Source organism: Cebidichthys violaceus, unplaced genomic scaffold, assembly GCF_023349555.1.
Source record: "Cebidichthys violaceus isolate CVI_PGR_0920_01 unplaced genomic scaffold, fCebVio1.0.p SCAF_31, whole genome shotgun sequence".
Taxonomy (NCBI): domain Eukaryota; kingdom Metazoa; phylum Chordata; class Actinopteri; order Perciformes; family Stichaeidae; genus Cebidichthys; species Cebidichthys violaceus.
In genome coordinates this window covers 2,963,520-2,986,588 of record NW_027176495.1, presented here as the reverse complement: position 1 = coordinate 2,986,588, position 23,069 = coordinate 2,963,520, and the positions used below count along the sequence as shown (strand labels likewise).

The 23,069-nt window shown below is 42.6% G+C and overlaps 1 protein-coding gene across 1 annotated transcript in view; it reads right to left on the bottom strand.

Annotated features, from left to right (window-relative positions):
* Positions 1 to 22,537, bottom strand: part of si:dkey-71h2.2 (low density lipoprotein receptor adapter protein 1) — a 35,900-nt gene extending 13,363 nt beyond the window's left edge. Inside the window, exons 1-3 of the mRNA XM_068724669.1 lie at positions 22,357 to 22,537; positions 6,197 to 6,339; positions 3,950 to 4,062 (exon numbers count right to left, since the gene is read on the bottom strand). Coding sequence (XP_068580770.1) covers positions 3,950 to 4,062; positions 6,197 to 6,339; positions 22,357 to 22,441 — 341 coding nt within the window. The 5' untranslated portion in view covers positions 22,442 to 22,537. The remainder of the gene's footprint in view (positions 1 to 3,949; positions 4,063 to 6,196; positions 6,340 to 22,356) is intronic.
* Between the last annotated feature and the right edge of the window lie 532 nt (positions 22,538 to 23,069).

Here is a 23,069-nt window from a genome sequence, read left to right as displayed (position 1 = left end):
TTAACAGACAATATCAAACAGAAGAAAATATTGTGGGGAAAAAGGCCTGCGATTGATTATATTATCTGTTATAACCCCGTGCATGCTTCACAGAGTTGAAATAAAGGTTCTTCATCATCATGGACAGTCAGATGAGGACTGAAGCCTGAAGACACAGACACTGCCTGGAACTCATCTCTCTCTCTTATCGTTTACTGGTAGACACCCTGTTCTGAGGCGGAGTTTTATGAATGCACTGCACCAAGAAATGCTGTTTGTTGTCCACGACATGTTGTTAAGATGTTCAGCAGTAAACATACGCAAAATGAGCAAATAGGTCAGTGCACATACAGGGCCTGTCTGTGACACAATGATAGTGAACATCGATCATCAATAGCAACTACTTCACAACTATGAATGTATCATGCGGTATGGCAAACAAAGAAAAATGTTCATGTTATTTGCACGTGGATGATATATTATAATGAAGCTCAAAACATTGGACTGAATTTAAGACACACACGCCTGTTTCATTTACAGTCACTTCTATGGAGTGTGGTGAAACAAAAGGTCTCGTAAAAATCCTTCTGCACGCACATTTTACTCATTATAAGACAAAAAACACTTTGAATTACTGCCACCAATGTTCCATCCGATGGGTCGTATTCACAGAACAAGCCTTCAGCTTGAAACAACAACAGGAAAGAAAATAATTGACAGCATCACTGAATTTTCACTAAGCTTGAACAACAGAAGCTGAGCTGTCAGTCTGCATCATATCTCCAAAGGGGCTCTGTGGACCGCAAGCCTTTGATCTCCTCACTGTAGAGCACCGGTGTTTGTGAGGCAGAGAGGGAATATCAATGGAAATATTTTAATATTTACAGTACAAAGCGTGAATGAAACTTCAAACATCAAAGTCGTGGATTCCCTACGAACACGGACTAAAGCAGCTATGCCATTTAACACAACAATGGACTACTTTCGTTAAACTTTTTAACCGGACATAAGTGCATTGATGAAACACAGCATTTTGCTTTTGCTGTAGGGAAGCGGGCATCGACACTTTTTGCAAAATGTGGAAGAAATGAAAGAAAAAGAACCTGTCAAAATACATTCATGAAAGGTAGAGAAAAGACAGAGCATTGCTCAGGGGATCCGACAGACACGTCTGTTCTAATGCTGTCAGACCAGCGTGTTACTTATGGCTTCAGCTCTTCCTTTCGGACCTGTATGGTTTTGCTGATTGATATGCTGGTCGATCTCTGTGAGCTGCTGTCAGAATATGAATCAGTAACACCAGCAGAACATTCTGCTCATTGGGAGATGGAAGGTACACCGTGTGTTTGTTGTTCTTTTATTTAGAAATAAAAAAATACCACAGACAAGTAAGATAACAAGATTGTTTCAGTTTTCAGTAACGATAAATAATAGTTTCACATAAATTACTTGTATTCAGAAATGAGAGACTTCCTCTGTATTTATGATCCAAAGTTTTCTGACTTAAAAGAATAGTTTGGCAATTTGGGAACTAAACTTATTCCCTCGAACAAGAGTTAGATGAGAAACCAGACACCACCATGCATTAACTATGGAGCTAGTTCCAGGAGAAGGTTAGCTTTGAATAAAGGAACAGCTAGCCTGGCTCTCTCCAAAGTTAAATCAAAACTATTTAAAAAAGAACTAATAGCTCTAAAGCTATTAGTTCTTATACTTATATTTGTTCAATTTAGTGTTTTACTAAACTTTCTCTGAACTTCATTTGAAACTGTATTGATTGTTGTCAGAAAAAAGCTCCAGTGGCCTCTGTATAATGTTGACAAATCATATATTTTGATAACCCTATTTGGTAAAGAAAGAAACACTGTGGTACTTCATACTGTCAAAAAAGCAGCTTTACTGCTGTAGAATATCATCAAACCTCCTGCGCGGCTTAGTCCTCGACATAATCCCCGGCAGCAGTTAGACCTGCAGCAGCACTATAAGGCAGACGTGATCGTGTTAGAAGATCATGATAATAGAATCTGAGTCGGTGATACTGGAAATTAGATGCACTGTAAAATGGGCTGCTAGGAAGTGAGTGACTGTCAAGGCTGCTGAATTCAATGTCAGTTTGTAAACACTTAAAGGCCACTGATACGGGATGATATTCATTGTTTTCAGTGTGTGTTTGTGTGTGTGTGTGTGTGTGTGTGTGTGTGTGTGTGTGTGTGTGTGTGTGTGTGTGTGTGTCTGTATGTGTGTCTGTGTGTCTGTGTGTGTGTGTGTCTCTGTGTGTGTGTGTGTTTGTGTGTGTGTGTGTGTCTGTGTTTGCGTGGGTGCGGGTATGCGTGTGGGTGGGTGGATGGGTGGGTGGATGGGTGGGTGGATGGGTGGGTGGGTCATGGCTGCAGGATTGTTATTTCCAGTGCGATGGCATGATGCCTTCCTGTCTGTTTTCTATTCCTCACTAAGCTTCGCCTCAGGGAAAGTGTGAATCCAATAAGTGTGAATACACAATTAACTCTAAACTCACACATTTACATACACACTCGCTGTGTGAGGTGTGTACTCAAATGCTCATATGTCCATCGATGGACACATACACCACAGCCCTTTTGTATTTACCTCTTTTCTCCCTTACTTGTTATGCATAATAACACACATTTGATCCATGCCCTTACATCTACACTTTCTTTCACCCTCGACTTGCTGTCTTGGCCAATAAGTGGATTATGTGTAACTAAAATAAGACATAAGAAAGGAGGGGGAAAGGGGGAATGGGGCTGTAAGGAGGTGGGGGTGGGGTCTCATAAAGGGAATAAATCAATCCTCAGTCAACCCGAGCTCTGCATGTGGCCCTTCTCTCCTGCATCATTACTCGGGAGGATCGGCAAAGACTGGCAAGCGCGAGTTTCAAAGTGTCCAATTAGTGGTGGGGTATTCCTGCGTTCAGAGCTCTGTTTATGTTAATACGTGCAGAAAAGAAAGATTTCTTTCAAGACATTAAATAAAATGAAAGGGGGAGGAGGAGAGGAGGGGGAGATCAAAGACGAGGCTGATTCCCCTGGCCTGTGGTCTGTTACCGCTGATAAGGTGGATCAGGAACGGATGCAGACCGACACACACACACACACACACACACACACACACACACACACACACACACACACACACACACACACACACACACACACACACACACACACACACTAAAATAGCCCCCGTCTTCATCACCGCCTGTTCTGTAACCACAATCCAGCCATATGATATTGAGAATGTGATCCTCAATGACACAAGGACTTGTCTATAATACAGAATGCTATCCAGAGAGGGAAAGCCAGCCAGCAAATCACACACACACACACACACACACACACACACACACAGTTTACTGATTTGGTAGACTGGAAGAGGTTAGCTTTCATTGACCCAGAGAGACAGTATCAGACGTCCCCTAGGCGACCCCCACCTGCCCTCCCATTATTGGTTTCCCAGTGAATTGATCAAACATGAGATTCACAACTGGCTCTGAGCAGAAACTGTTTGGTTTAATCCTGCGAAAGGAGTCCAAGCGATGGGCCGAGAGCAAAGTGACCTAGATAGAGGATATCAGTTTCTTCGTGTATCAGATGAAGCCACTTCTTTGTTTGTAGGACTCAACTTGAGGGATTATGAGCATCGTTATGCTTAGATGATGGCCCAAAATTCAATACGGAATAGCAATACTCTAGTTTATGAACCATCCATCTAATGAACCATTGTTACGTGACTATGCATCATTTCATATTGCACACCCATCCTTATAAAGTCAGGCATTTTCTCTTTGAGGTAACTGAAAATGTTGACTTCTGCATGCAGTGCATCGGCTTCTTAATGCTTTGATGGTTCCAATTATTTGCATGAAAGTAATGGTCCTAAATGAGCTCACTGCCACTTGTAACATGTAAAAGCACAGACGTATTACAGAACACAGTATTTTCTTATTTACCTGTATATGGAGACATTTTCTATGAGGTCTGTAGTCTCTGTGTCTGTCAGGATGATGCCCTTCGGTGAGACCGTCAATGTTACTTTACGAAACTTCTTAGCACTGGCCCTGGCCTGTGAACATGAAATATAAAAACACATTTACATCAAATAGAGAACATCGTGCCCAAGAGCTACCCTGTCACTCTGACATCAATTTAAGATGATCTTACTTCTGATAAAACACCAAAAAACCCTCAAATGCTACAGTGGCTGCCGAGCTAAACTAGGCGGCCTGCATGAGTTGTCCCAGAAATGTGGGGGATTTATAAAAAGGTGGCGGAGCTTGGGGGAGGAAAGCTGCAATGTGTAGCCCAGAATGAAGGCTACACATTGCAGCTCGAGGTCGGGCTGGCAGCCCCCTCACTCCCCCTGCCGCTCTGCTCCATCTGGTGTTTCAGAAAATACGGCCATAGTGCTGAGCTTGCGGTCTGTGAGAGCGCCTTTCGACAATGACAATGACCTCCTTAGCATGCAATTAGCAAGCAAATGAGAGCCGTTTAGTTTCACATCCAAATGGTATCAGGTTAAGAATCAGTCGAGCGACTGTGAAGGAATACAGAAGGGGAAGAAGAAAGAAATGATTTCATCATTAAACTGCACATTTCTACATTCAGCCTGCATGAGAACTCTTTCATTTCTGCAGAAGGTGAAGTAAAGGCCAACAGGGAAGAGGAGCTGAGGATGAAAAGAAGTGGGATCTTTGCTTAAACAGAAACAAGGACTTCTGAAGGACAGCAGGATCGGTGCCCCGGAGACGGTGACGAGGAACAGCCTATTCTGCTTAAAACCACTTCAAATATGGGAAAGGTATAATAGAGAGACACTGAGGCAGCTCCTTCATGGAGGAAGTGCTAACAACCACGTTTTCTTCGGTCATGTTCGTATGTCGTGCCACAAGGCAAAAAAAAATAAAAAATCTGTCAGCTTGAGACACGCCAAATTCAGCCTTTCTTTCTACGCTTGGTCCCTCTGTCTTGTCTTATCATGCCTGAATGAAGCATGGAGCAAATGGAAAAGTCACAAATGTATTCAGTAATCCCATTTAGGTTGATTGGTTTCCAAGGGAACAGACAGAGACAACTGAGTTACTTTTCCTGTCCTGGTAAAAATCAATTGAATCTTAATCCTGCCATTAGGTTCGGTTCAGTCTCTAATTGAGAAGTGTGTGTGTGTGTGGGGGGGGGGTTATGATTGGCTTTTCTTTCTGTAGAGAAAGCCTTCCGGCAGATTAGGCCTTCTTATTGTTGGCAGCGCTCAGTGAAAAAGGTGTGCAGGTGTGTGAGCATGGAAGAAAGATGGGAAGAGGGAATAAGAAGTATGCTCACAAAAACATGCAATTAGTTTGTTCACAGTTTTCAAAACAGAACTGTGAAAACGGACAGGATTCTGGATTGATGTAGAAATCCCCCATGTGGCTCAGTGTGATAAAGTAAACATCATATCAGTGGTTTGACTGCTGCACGTGTGCAACCACTGATAATCCTGGATTAGCAGCTATGTTGCTGACCTTGATATAAACATGACTCAACTATAACTCCATGCCAAGAGAGTTACAGAACGTTACAGGTGAATGACGCGGTTTAAAAGTCATTCTGCTGGTCAATTCAATATTTTACAGAACTTTTAAATTTGTACTTTTCCTCTTGAATGGCCTGTTTGTCCAACATGCTAACTTGAGAGGCAACACTGAATACTGAATTGTATGATTATGATTTTTTTGCCATGAGAATACCTTTACTGAGGTGGCAGTGACTACTGTTGTAGTGTATAGTATAGTACAAGTTGTATTATACTGTAGATACGGTGCAACAATTTACCAATGTATCATACAATGACTATCCTGACAAATATTGTCCTGCATCATCAGAATAACCGGCATTCAAATCTGCATTTGACAAGTAGTCATTCAAATATTATGCACTGCAGTGTGAGGCTGTAATTTCACAAATCCCCAAGAGAATTTCTATAAAAAGCATCGGCGTAATTGAAATCTTCACAATGTCACTTGTGAAATTTCTCGTTGCTATTCAAGATGCTGACCTTGCCTACAGATTTATATGCAACTCCGTTTTCAAACATCAGAATCAGCTCTATTGTGTGTACCGTGTTCTGTGCTTACTATGAAATCAAAGCATGTTGTGCATGCAAGCGTCGACATAACTTCCATTATAACGTCGTATGAGTCAGAAGGAGACCGGTGACTCACCGTGGCAACTATTCTGCGAATGGCAGCTGAGGCCATCTCCTCTCCTTTGGGCTGGCCCACCAGAGTCATGCCCAGGTACTTCACGTTGAACACCATCCCCTCCAGCAGAGTCTCCTTGGTGTCCGTCCAGTTCTCTGGCAGCTCTGTTTGGACAAAAACACAAAGGACAAAGGATGTCACCAAAATGCCCTGATCTGGCTAAACAAGGTTATATAATGAAAAGAATTCTGTAGTGAAATGTGCTTTACTAAATATAATATCCGGAACAATTATCAGCTCAAATAGTTGTGGACGGATGCTTGATAACGATAGATGAACATGTTACATAATCCACTTTGTCATATGACTCCGTGCATGGGATTAAATTCATTTTGAAAAAGGATTTACATGTTAGGAAAGATCTCTTTGAAATAAACTACATTTAAAAAGTATCTACATTGCATTGTTTGTTGAGCAGACCGCTTACAATAATCAGCGCAGACAGCATGAGGGTTAGCACACAGTGCTGTGTGGATATACAGACTTTTGCAAAAATTATATTAAGAAATGTTTTAATTTTTTTGCAGTGCCTGGAATGTCGGAGCTCTGCAAGTCGTCGTCTTCTAAACTTGTAGAAGTAGAAAAAGTGTGCGCTGGAAGATAAGAATACAATAATAAACTCTCTGAGAGTATAAACACGTGGCTTATGGTTTACTTCGTCTATGAATCCATCCATAAGGGACCCTGGCATCCCACACTGTGCTTACATCCTATTTAACTGACATCTGTTATCATTCTCTTCTCACAGGAGACATGCTGCAGAGCCCCAACAAACCCGCTATCAGCTGCGCTCTGGTAAACAGAATGGCTGCAACGTCTTGCTGTTGCTGGGACTTCCAACAGGTAGCACAGAGCTGTCCTCATGCAGAGAGCCTGACATATCTCCCAAAGACACCTGGACACCCCACAGTGGAGCATCAGGAGACGGATAGCTTACCAAACTATGAAACGGACCACATTCTGTGATAAACTTAATGGGGCGATAAGTGAAACACGAGCCACATTTCATAGCAATGTCGCCGCGATAAAGACAACCACAAAACGCATGCATAACCATCTGATAAATAGTCATATAGAGCCTATGTTTCCCCTGTCCAGAGGTATTTCTGCCCAAACACACACTGAAATGATTGTGATATTTAAAGAGAGAGAGAGAAAGAAAGATGAAGAGACACAAACACAATGGCTGTCTAACACTCTACTGGGCTTTACTGGCACCAAATTCTCCAAATGGGCTCAGCCATCTGTCACTGGCAGGCCCCATGCAGCTGTGAAGGCGAACAGCAGAGAACACCATCCCCTAACAACGCTTCCAACGGCTCTGAATTATTAACTAATCTTCAATCATACTATGGGGGCTGCTTCAAAACCAGAGAGCGCATTTCATGTTATTAAATGCTTTGATGGTGGGCAGCACGGTCGGTTGCTTTCGACCTGTTCTGGATGAGAGGTGTGTGACGATTAAAAGTCTCATATTTTGTCTAATAGAAGTTGTTATTCTTAATAATACTTTTAGCAATTCATGGTTGTGAGCCTGAAGTTTCACACCATGTATGAATGGTTCTTTAATGTGCTATGGATCCATCAGGATCTACCCTCTACACAGGAGCTCAGAGGTCAGGGTCAGTTACTGAACACAGCACGTTTCAGTTACAGCCCTGTGATTTCCGCAATGCGGAAAACACAGACAGAATCGTGGAAAGTGATGATTAAGATAGAGTCCGATGGGAAACACGGACTATCTCAGAAGCAAATTGGCATTTGCCTCGGATAGTCGGAGAGTCTCTCAGCTGCATCACCTAGCGGGCGACATATCTGACCTGTCGGGGAGCTGCAGCCAATGACAGCGAAAGACATGCGTCGGGAAACTTGAGGGTCGTTGGTTACTCATCCAAAAATCGGAGGAATTTCAGTGAAAAAAATATATAAAAATGGGTATCGCCAATTGCGAAACCCGTCCCCTGAACAACATATTGTTCATGTATAAATTAGCAACCATACCTCGGCACTACAGGCCCGGTTTTAGAATTTCCAAAACAATAAATACAAGAACAAAAGTGGACCAAATGGATTAAACTATGTGATTAACATACGCTTCAAACACTAGCAAGCCCAGCTAACATTACCATCTACCCTTCCAGGGCCACAGGTTAGTATGTTCCTAGTTGGAACATCTGCCGTGTGGGAGCCACGATGCTACTAGAGTTTGGATTAATAGCAGTTTTCTCCTGCTGAGTTTAATGAAAGCAATCGTAGTCCAACTCATTGTTTGTTCCTCACATAATGCAGAATTTTGTATTTGTATGCAGCATTTAAGACCCTTTTCCATTGTAAGCGTTTGAAAACGAGTCAACTGGAAGATCCAAAAGTCAGCTGGTGACGCTGTTTGCAATCAACTCCTGGAGTTAGCGCTAGCGCCAGCTAGCTGCTGCTGATAGAATCTGCTAGCAATGAAATCAGTGGTTATCACCAAAATGAGAAGGTTTGGTTTACTTCTTTGAGAGATCGGAGACCCGTTATTAAAAAAATGACTATGATTTTTGAATGCACCGTGCTAGAATGGAAAGCATGACAGGCGTGGTAACAGTCCCTAAGAGTGGAACTTAGCGAAGTATCAATTCCATACAATTAAATATGCCTCACCTTGATCAACTCCAATATCAATCCTTCAGTCCAGTTTGGGTCAGCCCAAGCTGTGATACAGCAACTCTTGGTCAAACAAATGTATTGTATGGTTGCGTCTTTTTAAAATGTCACATCACTGATATGCTGAAGTGCTACAGTCCATGTTGTGTCTTCAGCAGGCTACACACATGAATTATTAAAAGGGCTTCATGTTGATGCTGCAGGGTTTCCAATACATCATCCTCCTAAAAGAGGAGTGCTTCAATTTTTAATAAATCCTGTGTGAGTCTACAGAGGGACGGCTGATAAGAGTGACAGGCGCAAGCAGAGGGAGGCTAATTGGATTTTAACATGTTGAGGAAAATACTGGGAGGGGGCCTGCACATGGGCAATTTGAACTTATATTTTTCTATATGCTTCATTTGTCATCTGTGTGAGTGTGTGTTAGTGTGAGAGTGTGTGTGTAGATGATCTAATTTAAAAGGAGCACAAAACAAGATTAGGGAGGGCTGAGGCCATGGTGGTGAACGGATGACGTTTGCATCTTTATTAAACTGATGCCTGGCAACACTTTCACACCCAGGCTGCTGCAGCAAGTGCACTGAATCCATTATGTTCACACAAAAGCCTCACAGTTGGGACACGCACTAAAGGAATCGATGCATTACAATAAAAAGGCACAGAGCGATTTGAGGACATTTTGCTGCACTGGGCCTCAAGTGTATTCACATAAAAGTTATAATACAAGTTATAACAGCATTGCCCGGAGACGTTGAACACTGTAAAATATTCAGCACTGTTGAACGAACAAGTGACAAGTGCAGCCATTTCATAGTAACTGATCCGACTGCTGTGGTATAATAGGTACCGTGTGCTCTGCACGCCTTCAGCTACATGCAGTGATCACCAGCTGTCTCCTTGAGCTCCACGCTCAGTAATTGAATTTGTGAATTCTGCTCTGGATGAACACACTGACGGTTAATTAAAAACACAAACAGGAGCGCACAGATATGCGCACTGGCACGACTTAGCAAGGGCAAATGCACTGGCATGCTGAGCGCGCGCACACGCACACGCACACGCACGCACACACACACACGCACGCGCACACACACACACACACACACACACACACACACCTGAAGATGCCATCATTTAACTATAAGGAATCTGTCTGTGGCCTTTGCATATCTCAAGAACCGTCCGTTTGATCTGTTTAACACTTGGCGAGACGTGCGGTGTCGAGTTTGGACAAGCGACACGTTCAATATGAATAACCTTTGCATAAACAAGTGACGAGTTCTCTGTTCAGCAGTGGAGGGGGGGGAGGGCTTCAGGTCACAGCGGACCAGGAGTCGAGCATGTCGTTTGCAGCGTGTAAACCGCGGCTCATTGACTGCCGCTGGATGCTTGATTTACTTACGTTACAACCGAACTCTTCTTCACTTCGCTGGAGTCAATGAGCAGTTCTCCACAGCGCTGCACTTCCGGTAATCAGGCAATCAGCCCACTCCTACCCCCCCCCCCCCCCCCCCCCCCCCCCAAATACCAGAAGCCAAGCAATCAGCCTGTCCAGAACAGGCACACTCTGCAAACATATGCGCCCCCTGAACGGGCTCTGCGTTAATCAGAGTTAAGAGCAAAAACTGTTGTAATAAGTGTCTACTTCAGGGTCAAAATAACAAAAGCATTCCCCATTTTCAATTTCCCTACAGGTCAGTAAATAGGCCATTTTTCCTCACAGCATCTTGTTTTGAATCCAATGGAATAAGAACAACATTCAGCTTTTAGACCCAAGTGACACCCCCATCCTCCACATCCTTACAATACAATCTCTTTGCCTGACTGTTTTACTCATCCGATAGAACTTTGAATCTAGGACACCACCTTGACAGGGAAAATAGGCCGCACGTTCAGGGAAGATGGTGGGCAGAGAGGTAGTGAGTGAGTGAGTGAGTGTGTGGGAGGGGGGTGTAACTGGTTTCCTGATTCTGCCTTGAGGGGGAACCGAGTAAAGCTTAGTCCTTCCTTTCAAACTCTCGCTCTTCTCACCATTTTCTTAATTCTATCCCTCCACTCACCTCTCTCACCTACTGCCTCTCATTCTTCACTTGCTCTGGCTCTAATTGAACCCACACATTTAAAAAATAAATCCCCCTCTTCAAATATAAGAGACTATATAATAAGTGGGGCTTGGGAATATTTATTAATATTTCAGATCATCAATCAAAGCTACAGTCCAAGCCACTCATCAAACGTCAAACAAAGATGGAGTCACGGGATCAGCCTGATTCTCTCACTAACAGCCCAGCAGCAGCATGGAGGTGGTACCTGCACATTACATCACTGAACACTTTGGCTAGGCATCAAAGGAAGGGTACGAACCACATTTAAAGTGCTCAGATGAGGAGGAACTACCTTGCGCTTCAAACTGGAGCAGTACATCCAACTCCCAACTCTGACATTTAATATTACACATCCAGTGATTTACGGCCTACTGGGCCAATTAGGGGGTACAGCTGGGCCACACCACCTTGAATCTATGCTCCCAATGACATCTGATAACAGTGATTTACTGAGACGATAACAGAAGCTGTGAAAATGGTCATTACAATTTCCTATATCCAAAAGTGACATTTTTATACTGCTTGCTTTGTATGACCAACACTTCAACAATCCTTCAACCTCCTTTTTGTTCAGCAACTCAGAAACTGTGGACTGCAAATATGATCAAAAAACGGTCTACTTTACTTAATGGTGTGTTCTTACATCACCAACAGGTGGAGGTCATATGACCACGTTGCTTTTCAGGGGAGGGAACATATGTTGGTGCCTTGTTCCTTTATGAGCACTAACTCCAGCACAGACACGTTCTGAAAGCTTCCATTTCTTTTGACAGAAGTCTCATGCTATTGTGAGGCTTTTCATTTTCTGCATACGTAAGTAAAACCAATAAAATGGATGATTCCGATCCTTGAAGACTATAGAGAGATTTCATTTGGTTTGTGTATACTTGTAAACACACACAGTGAAGTCATGAGGCTTCTGTCAGGAAGTATCACCAGGGCAACATAATGAATTGGAGTTGTTCAGGACAGACTGGGAATAAGTAACTTGCATTATGTAACAGAAACTGAGAATTTGTTGAATCTGACCAAAGTGTTTGACTTCGGGTCTGGACAGAGCTGCTGTTTCCCTGTTTCTACACGTTGCTAACCTCAGCTCACTGGCTCCTAGCTGTAGCTTAACATGTAGCACAAATGACAAAGATAAAATAAATTCATGTCCTTTTTACATGAAAGAAAATCAGCATTCAACTGTTAAGTGTGCCTGGAAGCATGAAAGACACGATGTGATAAGTAAGTTACTGAAAATGATAAAAACACAATCGCAACGAAATGAAAGGATGAAAGACTTTCCTATAATGTCTTTAATGTCTTCCACAGGATCTGCATATCAGTAATTAGACAGGATGAGACCCACTCCCTTCACAGCAGCACCCGGACCCAGAGAAACAGGCGTCTGACACTATTGATACAAGAACTCTTTAGTTCCTCAAGCCTGCATCAGCCTGTGTGAAATCAACAGGTCACTTTCACTTGTATATCACATTTGAAGTGGATTGAATTCTGTATTGTTTATTCTGTCTCATTCTGAACATGGTCACATGGGTGATATGTGAGTATGCTCTTATCTTATTGTGTACGTTGTGGTAGTGGTTTTATTATTTGTCCTCATGTCTGGAGCACTGGACCAAAGTGTGGAATAATACAATTCATCTGAATATGAAACCAGTCTATGTTTTAACTCTTGTTGTGCCCACATTGCACCACATTGGTTCCTGTTAACTATGACCACCATCTATATGCGTTGTATATCTTTATACTTTTAACCATTTTTATTTAGCCAGTGGGGGGGCACTCCTCCACCTGGTGACCCGTGTCTCTGGACCGGGGGGTTCTCCCGAGGGGCTCCATGGCTCACAATCCCTCCCCCACCAGTACCCTAATCTCAACCACTCTCCTTCGCTTGACTAAACCCGACCACACCCCTTCATCTGTACTTTATTCTAACATACCTCCATCCATACCTGATCCTAACCACCCTCACCGCTACACCCGCCATCGTACACCAGCAGCTCACAGCTATGAATATGACTCCGTTATTCCTCCACTGCCTTTCTTTTAACCGTAAACAAGTATTTTTAGTTGCCTAATTCTAATAAAACCTAAACCACAGCAGTGTTGAGGTCTGCCGGCTTGCTGGCTTTATTCAGAAAAGCTTGTGTACATCCATTTAAATGCTCAATTAATCAAACACAACACTGCCAGAGGAGCGATTGTTTGTTACACAGACTGTTTACAATCTCCTGACAGTTATAGCTTATCATTGACAAAAGGGCGCTACATGTCCATTGAAAGTACCGTGGATCATTGTTTATTGAGCCGTTATTGTTTGTCTATGTCTAACATGTAGACTGCTGCTCTCTGTGAAATTAATACTTTGAGATTTCAATATAGACCTTTTTAGTGCCATTCTGTTTCTAGGGCAACAGCTTTGGTCTGAGTCAGTTACTTCCTGTCTGCAGCTGTAATAACAAACACTGCAACAGGAAGTACAAAGGGGCCTATTTCTACGATCTCAGTATGAAGCATTAAGGTACATAACGACCTGTATGCATATTTCATCCTACAGTTATTACTTTAACATTTCCAAAGCTGTTTCTACAGGTAGAAATGTGAATTTTAGACACTGAACCACTGACGACAAAATCAAAAATAAATTGTCACGTATGAAAAGAAAAAAAGGTCCAATCGACCTCAATGATGAGGTGTAGCTCAGTACAGTACAGATTTACTAGAGAAAGAGTAAAAATCATGGCAAAATAACGTAACCACATTAACGATGCAGATACTGAAGGAAATCTTTCCTCGCGGCTATTTATTCATAAAGCATAATTGCTCAGAACCGTAGGATTGTTTTCATTAGCAATTCAAACAGGGCATGGTTCTCTCTTTGCTGATACAGATCTCTCCCCCTGGAGTCTGCTGGCTCCCATTTCAACATCTTCATCAACTATAAATAGCTCCCTCGACAGAAACCCTTTCATGGAACAATAGCTTTCTTTTTAATATTTTGTTTTCTATTCAAGGGTAGGGCTGTGACTTGTAAAAGAACAAAAATAAATCCCAAGGTCTCCCAGTCCTGATCTCAAGCCGAGTGTTAGGAAAACACCACTTTGCCAGTGCAATCATTAGCTTTCCCTCCATTACTACAGCAAAGCCTAACAAGTCACCTTCCAGAGCTGCTAATCCCATTGGAGACAGTTCATCTCTCACAGATGAGGGCTTCCCACAGGAATCCCCTCTCATGCGGTAGATCACTTCAGACCCTTCCAGCTGAGTGATGGATGCTGGTCTGACACAGCCAGATACCTCCTGGAGTATCGAGGGTGATGAAGGGGTAATCGATGCGAGTGTTTGAGCTGTGCCGTACAGTCTGGATGTGGCCCATTCAAACTAATGTATACATATTTTATTTGTATATTTTTGCCTTTACTTTCACAGGAAACCGTTAAAAAGGTAATTCACTACATTCTGCTGATTTGAACATCTAGAGCTCATCTCAAATCTTTCAGTAGATCAAGATAACTTCTGCTGGGCTTTCTGGGCTTTGTTTTAACCCGTATAACACGCACACCATGTTTCTACACAGCAATACAAACGTTTTCCATTTTCCCAGTGACGGTACAGAGTTATATTTAGGAGTAGGTAACTCGGCTCTTGGTGCTGAGCTCAGATGGGGACATGATGTGTCAGAAATGGTGAAGGGAGTTTGAATTTTTCAGAGGAACAGAACACGGAGATGGGATTTAGCTCTCCAGTGGAGAAGCAGGTTCAGCTGAAAGGCACACACACTCACGCACATATACACACTCACTCACACTCTCTCTCACACACACACACACACACACACACACACACACACACACACACACACACACACACACACACACACCGACAGAATGACAATAGAAAACACGCTCAGAAAGACTGTTACACCGGAGTGACAGCATTTCCCACTTCACAGACAACTGCCATGGAAATCAAACAGAAAGAGGACTCGGGTGTTAGGACTTCACTCTCCACACTGAGCAGGAGGCTGGATGTGTGTGTGTGTGTGTGTGTGTGTGTGTGTGTGTGTGTGTGTGTGTGTGTGTGTGTGTGTGTGTGTGTGCGTGCGCGTGTGTGTGCGTGTTGTTGCAGCAGCTCTCTCAAGATAGGGTCTCTCAGTGTCCTTGTGTTGCATAATTCACTTTACTTCGGGCCGGGGGAACCTTGTTGGTGCTAAAAACAGTCCAAAGAGACTGACCAGAGCAGAATAATAATGAGCTGCATACAGGACACTAACACTGTGCTTTGATTACAGGTGTTGGTGTTTCTGGAGGTGAAACAAGGAGCCAGACATGTACTTAATCTGTGTTCAGACTGTCGGAGTGAAGGATGCCCTCAGCTGTCAATGTTACTACTGGTTCAGTGAAAAAACGTAGGCTTAGATAACCTAGAAGACTTTAAACGAAAAACAGATGAGTTACCAAACATAACCACTTACAGCACATAATATATATACACTGGGGGCTTTGACATAATGTTACACACTTGCCATAATGCAACTCTCAAGGGTCTCACAAAGAAAATCAATAAAGAATATGATGTGGAGCAGTTTTTAATAACATGAGGCCGAGGCTTTCAAAATCAATATTTGTGGAGTGCAACAGTGAAGAAAATATACTCGCAGCTTCAAAAAAAAAGTAGCCAACATGAAAAGTTGGATTCAGTATACATGAGTGTTGATCCTCCAATAACTCAATTTCAACTAAGATACAACAAAATCAATACGGCAGTTGTTGTTCTGAGAGACACATTTTAAGTAACATTTGCAGTGACCTTTCCAACTACATGAAAAACAGGCTTTAAAAGATTGAACCAAACCCCTGATAATATAGTCACAGCCGCACAAACACGCACAAACACGCACATCTTGTTAGATCCTTCATCCTTATTCCAAAGTGTCTTGTTATCCTTAAACCACAAGGTTTTATTTAAGGTGACTCTCCTCGGCACACTGGGGATTTAAGGCATTAATACAGACATGATACTTGTGGAATAGAGCTCAGAAGGACTCCCACTAAGCTTTGATTAAACCCAGACAGGACAGAAAAAGAATGAGACATTATTCAATTTCACAATATTCAAATTAAAACATGAGGAGAGGAGCATTAAGTGTGGTCAGGTTAAACAGCCTTGTTCTCACCTGCCCAAACAAACTAGAGCTTCATTTGACTTGTTCCAAGCATGTTTAATGTGACTAAATCCATTTAATGCTGTATCAAACCACAATCACCTTCGTAATCTGAACTATTCATAACGGTGGAAACAACACATTTAGCATTTGTTACAGAGATAACAGATTCACTCTAAATATTAGCTACAGTAAGAGAAACAGACAGTAGTCCAGTGACCGCTCTACATGCTAGCAGCGCTGTGAGGTTGTACCGCAGTAGAACCGCAGTGTGTTTAGCTAAATGCTAACATGAGCATGCTAACAACGCTAACATGCTGATGTTTCTCAGACAAAATGTTTACCAGGTTCCTCATCTTAGTTCAGCATGTTATAGAATTTGCCATTTAGCACTAAATACAAAGTGAAATGAGGACCTGATGATGACGTTAGATAAAACGTCAGGGTCTCAGTAAAGTTATTACAATTCATCCCGAGAGGAACGGGAATGTTTAAACATTTCTGATGGTTGGAGACATATTTCAGTCTGGACCACAGTGGGAAGGCAGCGTGGTAATAGAAGAGCAGGACAATGATTTTCTATGTCAGAGACACAACATAGGAAATAATGAAGGAAGACCGTCACTGAAAATGTGCATAAAGTTCCACAAAAATGAAAAACCAAGTGGGGTAAAAAGCCGAGTAAGCGCAGGAAGCAGACCGAGTCTGTGCAGAGCTGTCACTGAGGTAGCTGTGCTTTTGACAATAATCCAACTAATCACACTGTTGGGGGATTTAGCTCATGCAGTGTCAAAAAGGTCACGCACTCACACAAAATCATCGCCGCCATTATTCATACAGCTAAATAAAAGTGCATTTTAACATCACGTTTACTGAGTAATTTTGCCAAACTTCATATGCAAAAAGACCAAATTCTGATTATCTCATGATAACTGTGAGCTTTTTGAGTCCTGAAGTCTAAGGACATTGAGGAATACACAATGGGTTTAAATAACTTAAATCTTCAATGAGAACCTGTTTAATTGATTTCTTATTTCAAAGCCGCTCCATGAAAACCCATTAGCAGGCCTTCATTATCTCATCTAACCTCAGTCTGCGACTGGTGAGACTGATAAGTGTGATTTATGCAGCGTACAGGTGTGAAATCTGCTTAGTTAAATGGTCATCTGATACTCTGAAGCTCAGCTAAGAGCACATATTGACTTTAACTGGTCGTATAAATGACTGAATGGTTATACGCTACATAGATCCTGCAGAGTGTTTCTCCTTCAAACTGGAAATGCTGCACCACCAGGTTATCAACGCATCTCAGCTATTTCCTTAGCTTTGAGTTTGTTGTCTTCAACACGGTTGATGTTATTGTAAAAATGCTGTTTATTCTGTCTGTCTACTCTTGGTACATTGTGTGTGTGTAGATGTAAACAGGGCATTGCTGTAAAAGGTCATGTACTGTATGCAAATTCAACCTTTCCTGCAGACATGATGTTAAATAAATCCAGGACCTAGCCAGCTAGCATTCAGGCGCTGCAAAGATTATGCAAATGAGTTCCACTAAACTTGTTCTCAGCAAACTTTTAGAGTTATTCAGAGGAAACTAGGACAAAGACCTTTTTGATTTTCACTGGTTAAGGCAAGAAGAGTTGGAAAATTAGTACAGTGATCGATTAGTCGATCGGCAAAATAATCTGCAACTATTTGGATATTTGACTAGACGGTTTAGTCATTTTTAAAGCAAAAAAGAATTAAAAATACCAAAAATTCTCTATATAAATAATTGAAAAGTAATAATTGGCAGGTAAATCAATAATGACAATAATTCTTAGTTGCAGCTCTATTAGCAACACAAACTAAATTGCATCCCCCGCTATTGTACTGTAGTGGAAAACTGAGAAAAAGTATATCTCAGAGAAAAACATGATGGGCGGATCAAACTAAGCCGTCTACTGGGGGCGGTGGGGAAATATGCTTTCTGTGATTTGGGTAAAATCTCTTTTTACATTAGTTTCCAGAAAGACTATACGGTATTTGTTATTTAAAGAAGCACTGATGACTCGTTAACTCTGCATCATAACACCAATACAAATGCTCCATCAGCCCCCAACTATCAACATCTTTTTAAATCACATTAAAAGCTGAGGCATCCGCTGTAGTTTGCTACACAGTAACCCCACATGCATCCCTCTCATTCCTAATGTATTGCTGACATTCCCTCTATCATCATCCTGTAGAATCCCTCCCGTTGCTTCTGCCCGTTCTCCTCTTCACTGGTGTGTCCCTGACTCACCGGATACAGAGCCTTAACAAGCCATTGAGAGATAATTGCTCCTCGAGGGTCAGTGCTAAGTGACACCGCTGACTCCTGCATGTCATTCAGTCAGGCCCTGTCAGCTGTATTGGACCTGCAGGCTGTATTTGCTGCCAGAGTTTCCAACAATCTCTCTGCAATAAAAACACACTTGAAATATGAATTCAAGAACTAAAAGAAGCTTCTTGTTTTTCTTTGATATTGAGAACACAGCTGTGCAGCAGAAGCAAGCTTTGATATTTACAAAAAGAAACAATCGTGGACCGAAGGATGCAGCATTTCTGGATTCAACTCAGTCTGTCCCACAGCTACACCATTTTAAACTGATGCAGACTGTACAGCACGCACATCCTCGGTGCCAAGGGCAAATGTGTGTGTGTGTGTGTGTGTGTGTGTGTGTGTGTGTGTGTGTGTGTGTGTGTGTGTGTGTGTGTGTGTGTGTGTGTGTGTGTGTGTGTGTATCCTGAGATACAGAAAGTTCTGCACCGCTTTTACATGATGTGATCCAAAGGGAAGGCTTGTACTCCAGGCACATGCTGTGTCCTCCTCCCTCCTGCCAGTGGCTGTGACCTCAACAGATGACAACAGACGACCACGAGGGGCGATGGGGAGGTGCGGTACGTGTCGGTTCTCTGTTGGCTAAAGAACTGAAGACCGGCTTCATGCATCTCCATAAATAGATACTTTAATGGTAGTGAGGTAGAGTGAAAACGTTTTTTTACTAGTGTAACTCAATACATCAACGGATCATCGTGGATTTGACTTCTCATGACTCAGAAGAGGAGATTTGGGTGTAATAGTTGTCACAGGTGCTGATCAGTCAGACCTGCACACTGTAAGCAGAACCCGGCATTTAAAATGCACATTAGGAACGGTGACAATAAAGTACTTCAGAAGCTAACATTACATTTCAACCGTCTTTCTATTTGAGCTCTTTACAGACAGGAAACACACAACACTGCTGGCCTTACCTTCATGCTAAACTAATGGCTTTGGGTCATTTAGACGTATGTGGCTGTTGCATAAATGATCCTTATAGATGTATGCAGGCTTGCAGGACCCTCACAAAAAGAGACAATGCATAATGTTTGGCACCTACTGCAAGAGAGAAAGCTGCGACAGCAGGAAGAAAAGTGTTTTCTGTTTAATCACAGGCTCCATCAGAGTTGCATTTCAGAAGTTATTTTCCTGTTCAAGCCTTAAATAAAGACCGTTGTGTGCCTGACAAACACTCGTCTCCTCACCTCCTCTTCGCTTCCTGGATATATTTTCTCAGCAATTTCACAAAGTACCCAAGCAATAACAATATGTTCAGTTGGGACTTTAATATCCATTTGGTCACATGACGTATGTGAAGCAATTTGCGGCATATTCATATTTTCTGACATGCCCGTCTCAGAATGAACATCTAAAATGTGCTGATCTGAATATTACTGTATGGAGCCTCTACTGCTCCACAAAAAGGGAAACCATCTTTTTGTTTTTTCTTTGTGCATAAGGGCTGATAGTTAAGTGATGATTCCATTATACTGGCAAACAACACCTTTAGTTTCTATACACGTTTACCTCGCTGCTGCAGCCTTTAAGTTAACCTCACTGCATGTCATTCAGTGCTGTGCTGTGTTGGTTGTGTTACTCGGTGCAACCTAGAAAGATTGTAACCATGGCTTTAACATTCAACGCACCCTGGTGCTCATTTAGACATTAGACTGACATGTTAAGTGTCCATTCACTGTCCAGGGGACGTTTGACCTCACAGTGGTGTCACAGAAAGGTCAGGGGGCAACCAAATGAATCACGCCGGTATATTTAGTAAAAGCTTTTTCAAATGACTTTGGAGGGACGTTGCCCCTAAAAAAAGTCATCATCATCATCCAATCATATGCTTCCCTCTCAACTCACCTTCACATTACAGCGTCATTTAAAATGAAAAAGCTTTACCATTTGAACTTTCAACAGAAACTCATAAGTCCCTGCTGGAAGTTCAAATGGGTCATATGACTAAGTCTCTACATAATGTGTTAAACAACGTATCAAGACACAGTCACAGTCAGAGCTGTCCACAGATTAACTGCTTATTTTCATTAGATGTGGTTATTTAACTAAGGTGACCGGTCCTCTCATCCAGGCAGGACACAAATAATTCAGCTCTTTTTTTTCTACAACTTTGATCACACCTAATTTGCGTGGATGAGCCAAGCAGCTGCAACGTTGCCTCATTTGCATTCCGACAGGCAGCTTTGAGGCGTCGCCACATGCTGGCATACAGACGCTGTCCTCTCTCCAAATGTCCTGCTGATAGCTCCTGGACCTCAGCAGTCAGCCTGTCTGTCTGTACTGTTTGTGAGTGCTGTGTTCACATTTCTACCAGGCTAATTCCTCTGGTGGCTCTGAAGACACAAACCGCTTCTGTCATCAGGCACTGAAACACAGCTGGATTCTGTCCGACAACATCAGTCGGCCTTTTCTGACAAAAACTACAATAAGAGAAGAAAAGCACAACGCAGAGGCTCCTCCTAATAATGTCTTTCAGTATCACGGTGATGTTTGTTTGTTCAGCTTCTGTCAGCGTAAAGTCACCGTGGTAATGATGAAGAATATGGTGGTGTTGAGGGAAATAATAACAATACATCCATCAATGTTTGCACAAAACCAAGATCATAAGTTTTAGTCCAACAGCCATCAGCAGCCAACATCTTAACATCATTAAAGCCCTAATCCAATGAGAACACGTTTAAATCCCAAGGACTTACTCTTAACACTCAATAATGTATGTAGAACATAGAGAGTGAAGATACCAAGCACAGCTTCCTGGATGTGAAATTAATCAGCCACATTTAATTAAAGCTGGCATGGGCTGCCGATTATTCACAACGTATGAATCCACGATAAGGCACAAAAAAAGAGAAGCAACAGCACAGCATGCTAGCATTTATGGCAGCGAGAAGCTCACAGGCAATGCAGCTGCAGGGAGGAAGCAGTCAAGACACCACTTCACACATCGGAGAGACAGCAGAGCCAGCAGAGCCGCAGGCTGCAGCAGCCCGACTCCAACGTGTGAGGAGCACTCCTGACCTCCTGCACTTCACACTGTCGTGGCCGGGGTGCAACCTTTCACAGCGACACTTTCTGAACCATTTGGAAAGAAAATATTGTTTAAATACATGCAGAGGATCTGTTGGCACACAGTGAACTGCCTTATTATTGTGTGTTAGGGAGATCAAGACAACCACACAACAGAATGACTGTAGACTCACGTCCCAATTACATTCTTAAATGTATTCAGCACCGAGTCTGTTACTCAGTATTTATCTATTGTTGTAGGTAGAAGTACAAATTGCCAGATTATTTGGATTTATAGCATTTAATTTAAGGGCTGCAACAAAAGATCATTTTAATTATCAACTGATCTGCAATTTCTTAAATTGATTTATTGTATTCTCTGTGCAATGTGAAAAAAGAGAGAAAAACGACTTTGATGCTTTCAAATGTCGTGTTTTGTCCGAGCAAATGTCCAAACCCCAATAATATTAAATAAAATAAAATAAAGAATAAAAAATAATATAAAACACATCTGAGCAGAACTTCGACGTACTTTCAGTCAGAATAAGCTCGCTTTAATCCACGTGAAGCTACCCTGGTTGTTTTGGTACAGGACAGTTGGCAGCGGGACGAGCCAGGAGGAAGTAAAGCGATTACAACTGAGACTGAACTACACAATAGTCTCACAGCATGTAACTGAACAGCCGTCTACACCTCAGTGCGGACACACACCAGTCCACACCACAGCCAGAGAGGCACACGTTGTCCTTCCTTTGCTACGTCGCCCACACCTTTACAGCATTGTATCCCAATCCAAACATTGCAATGCACGCGTTGCCCGACTCACTTTCGTGCTTGGAAGTTCCCCATGTGTGCCGCGGAACTCCGGGGCTCTTGATAATCGCTCTGCCGGCGGATTTCAGGGCATCCATCCCGAGGTGTGTCTGATCTCCCGGCGGCAGGTGGATTCCCCAGTCTCTCTCCCGAGTCCGGACCACAGGGAGGCGGATACAGCAGGCTGGGCTCGACCGAGAGGATGCGCCAAAAGAGAGGAAGCAGGCAGAGAGAGAGAGAGAGAGAGAGAGAGAGAGAGAGAGAGAGAGAGAGAGAGAGAGAGAGAGAGAGAGAGAGAGAGAGAGAGACGACTGATAGAAGTTCCCACCCTGTTCCTCCCCCCCTCACAGAGACTGGCAACCAGCTGAGGGACATGCACCTACCGCACGTCTCTAAAGGTGAGGGCGTGTCCCAGTCAGCTGATGAGCTGTCAGTCCACGGTGCTCCAGTTCAAAGGAGCGTCAGCGCGGTGACTCGAACTAATGACTTGATGGCTAATGAGCTCACTATTGCTAGGACTGGCTGTGGTTTATTGACCTGTGATGGATGCACTGTTGACAAGATTTGTTCTGAAAGGGTTGTGTATTATTAAGAAACAATAGGCTGTTATTGTTTTAATTCATGACAGAACTCAATATATAAGATCAATTCGTGATCTCATTATTCGCTTTTTTCAGGCTTAGTCACATGTATGTTAATTGCTAAAAAACAATGTTTAAATAACAC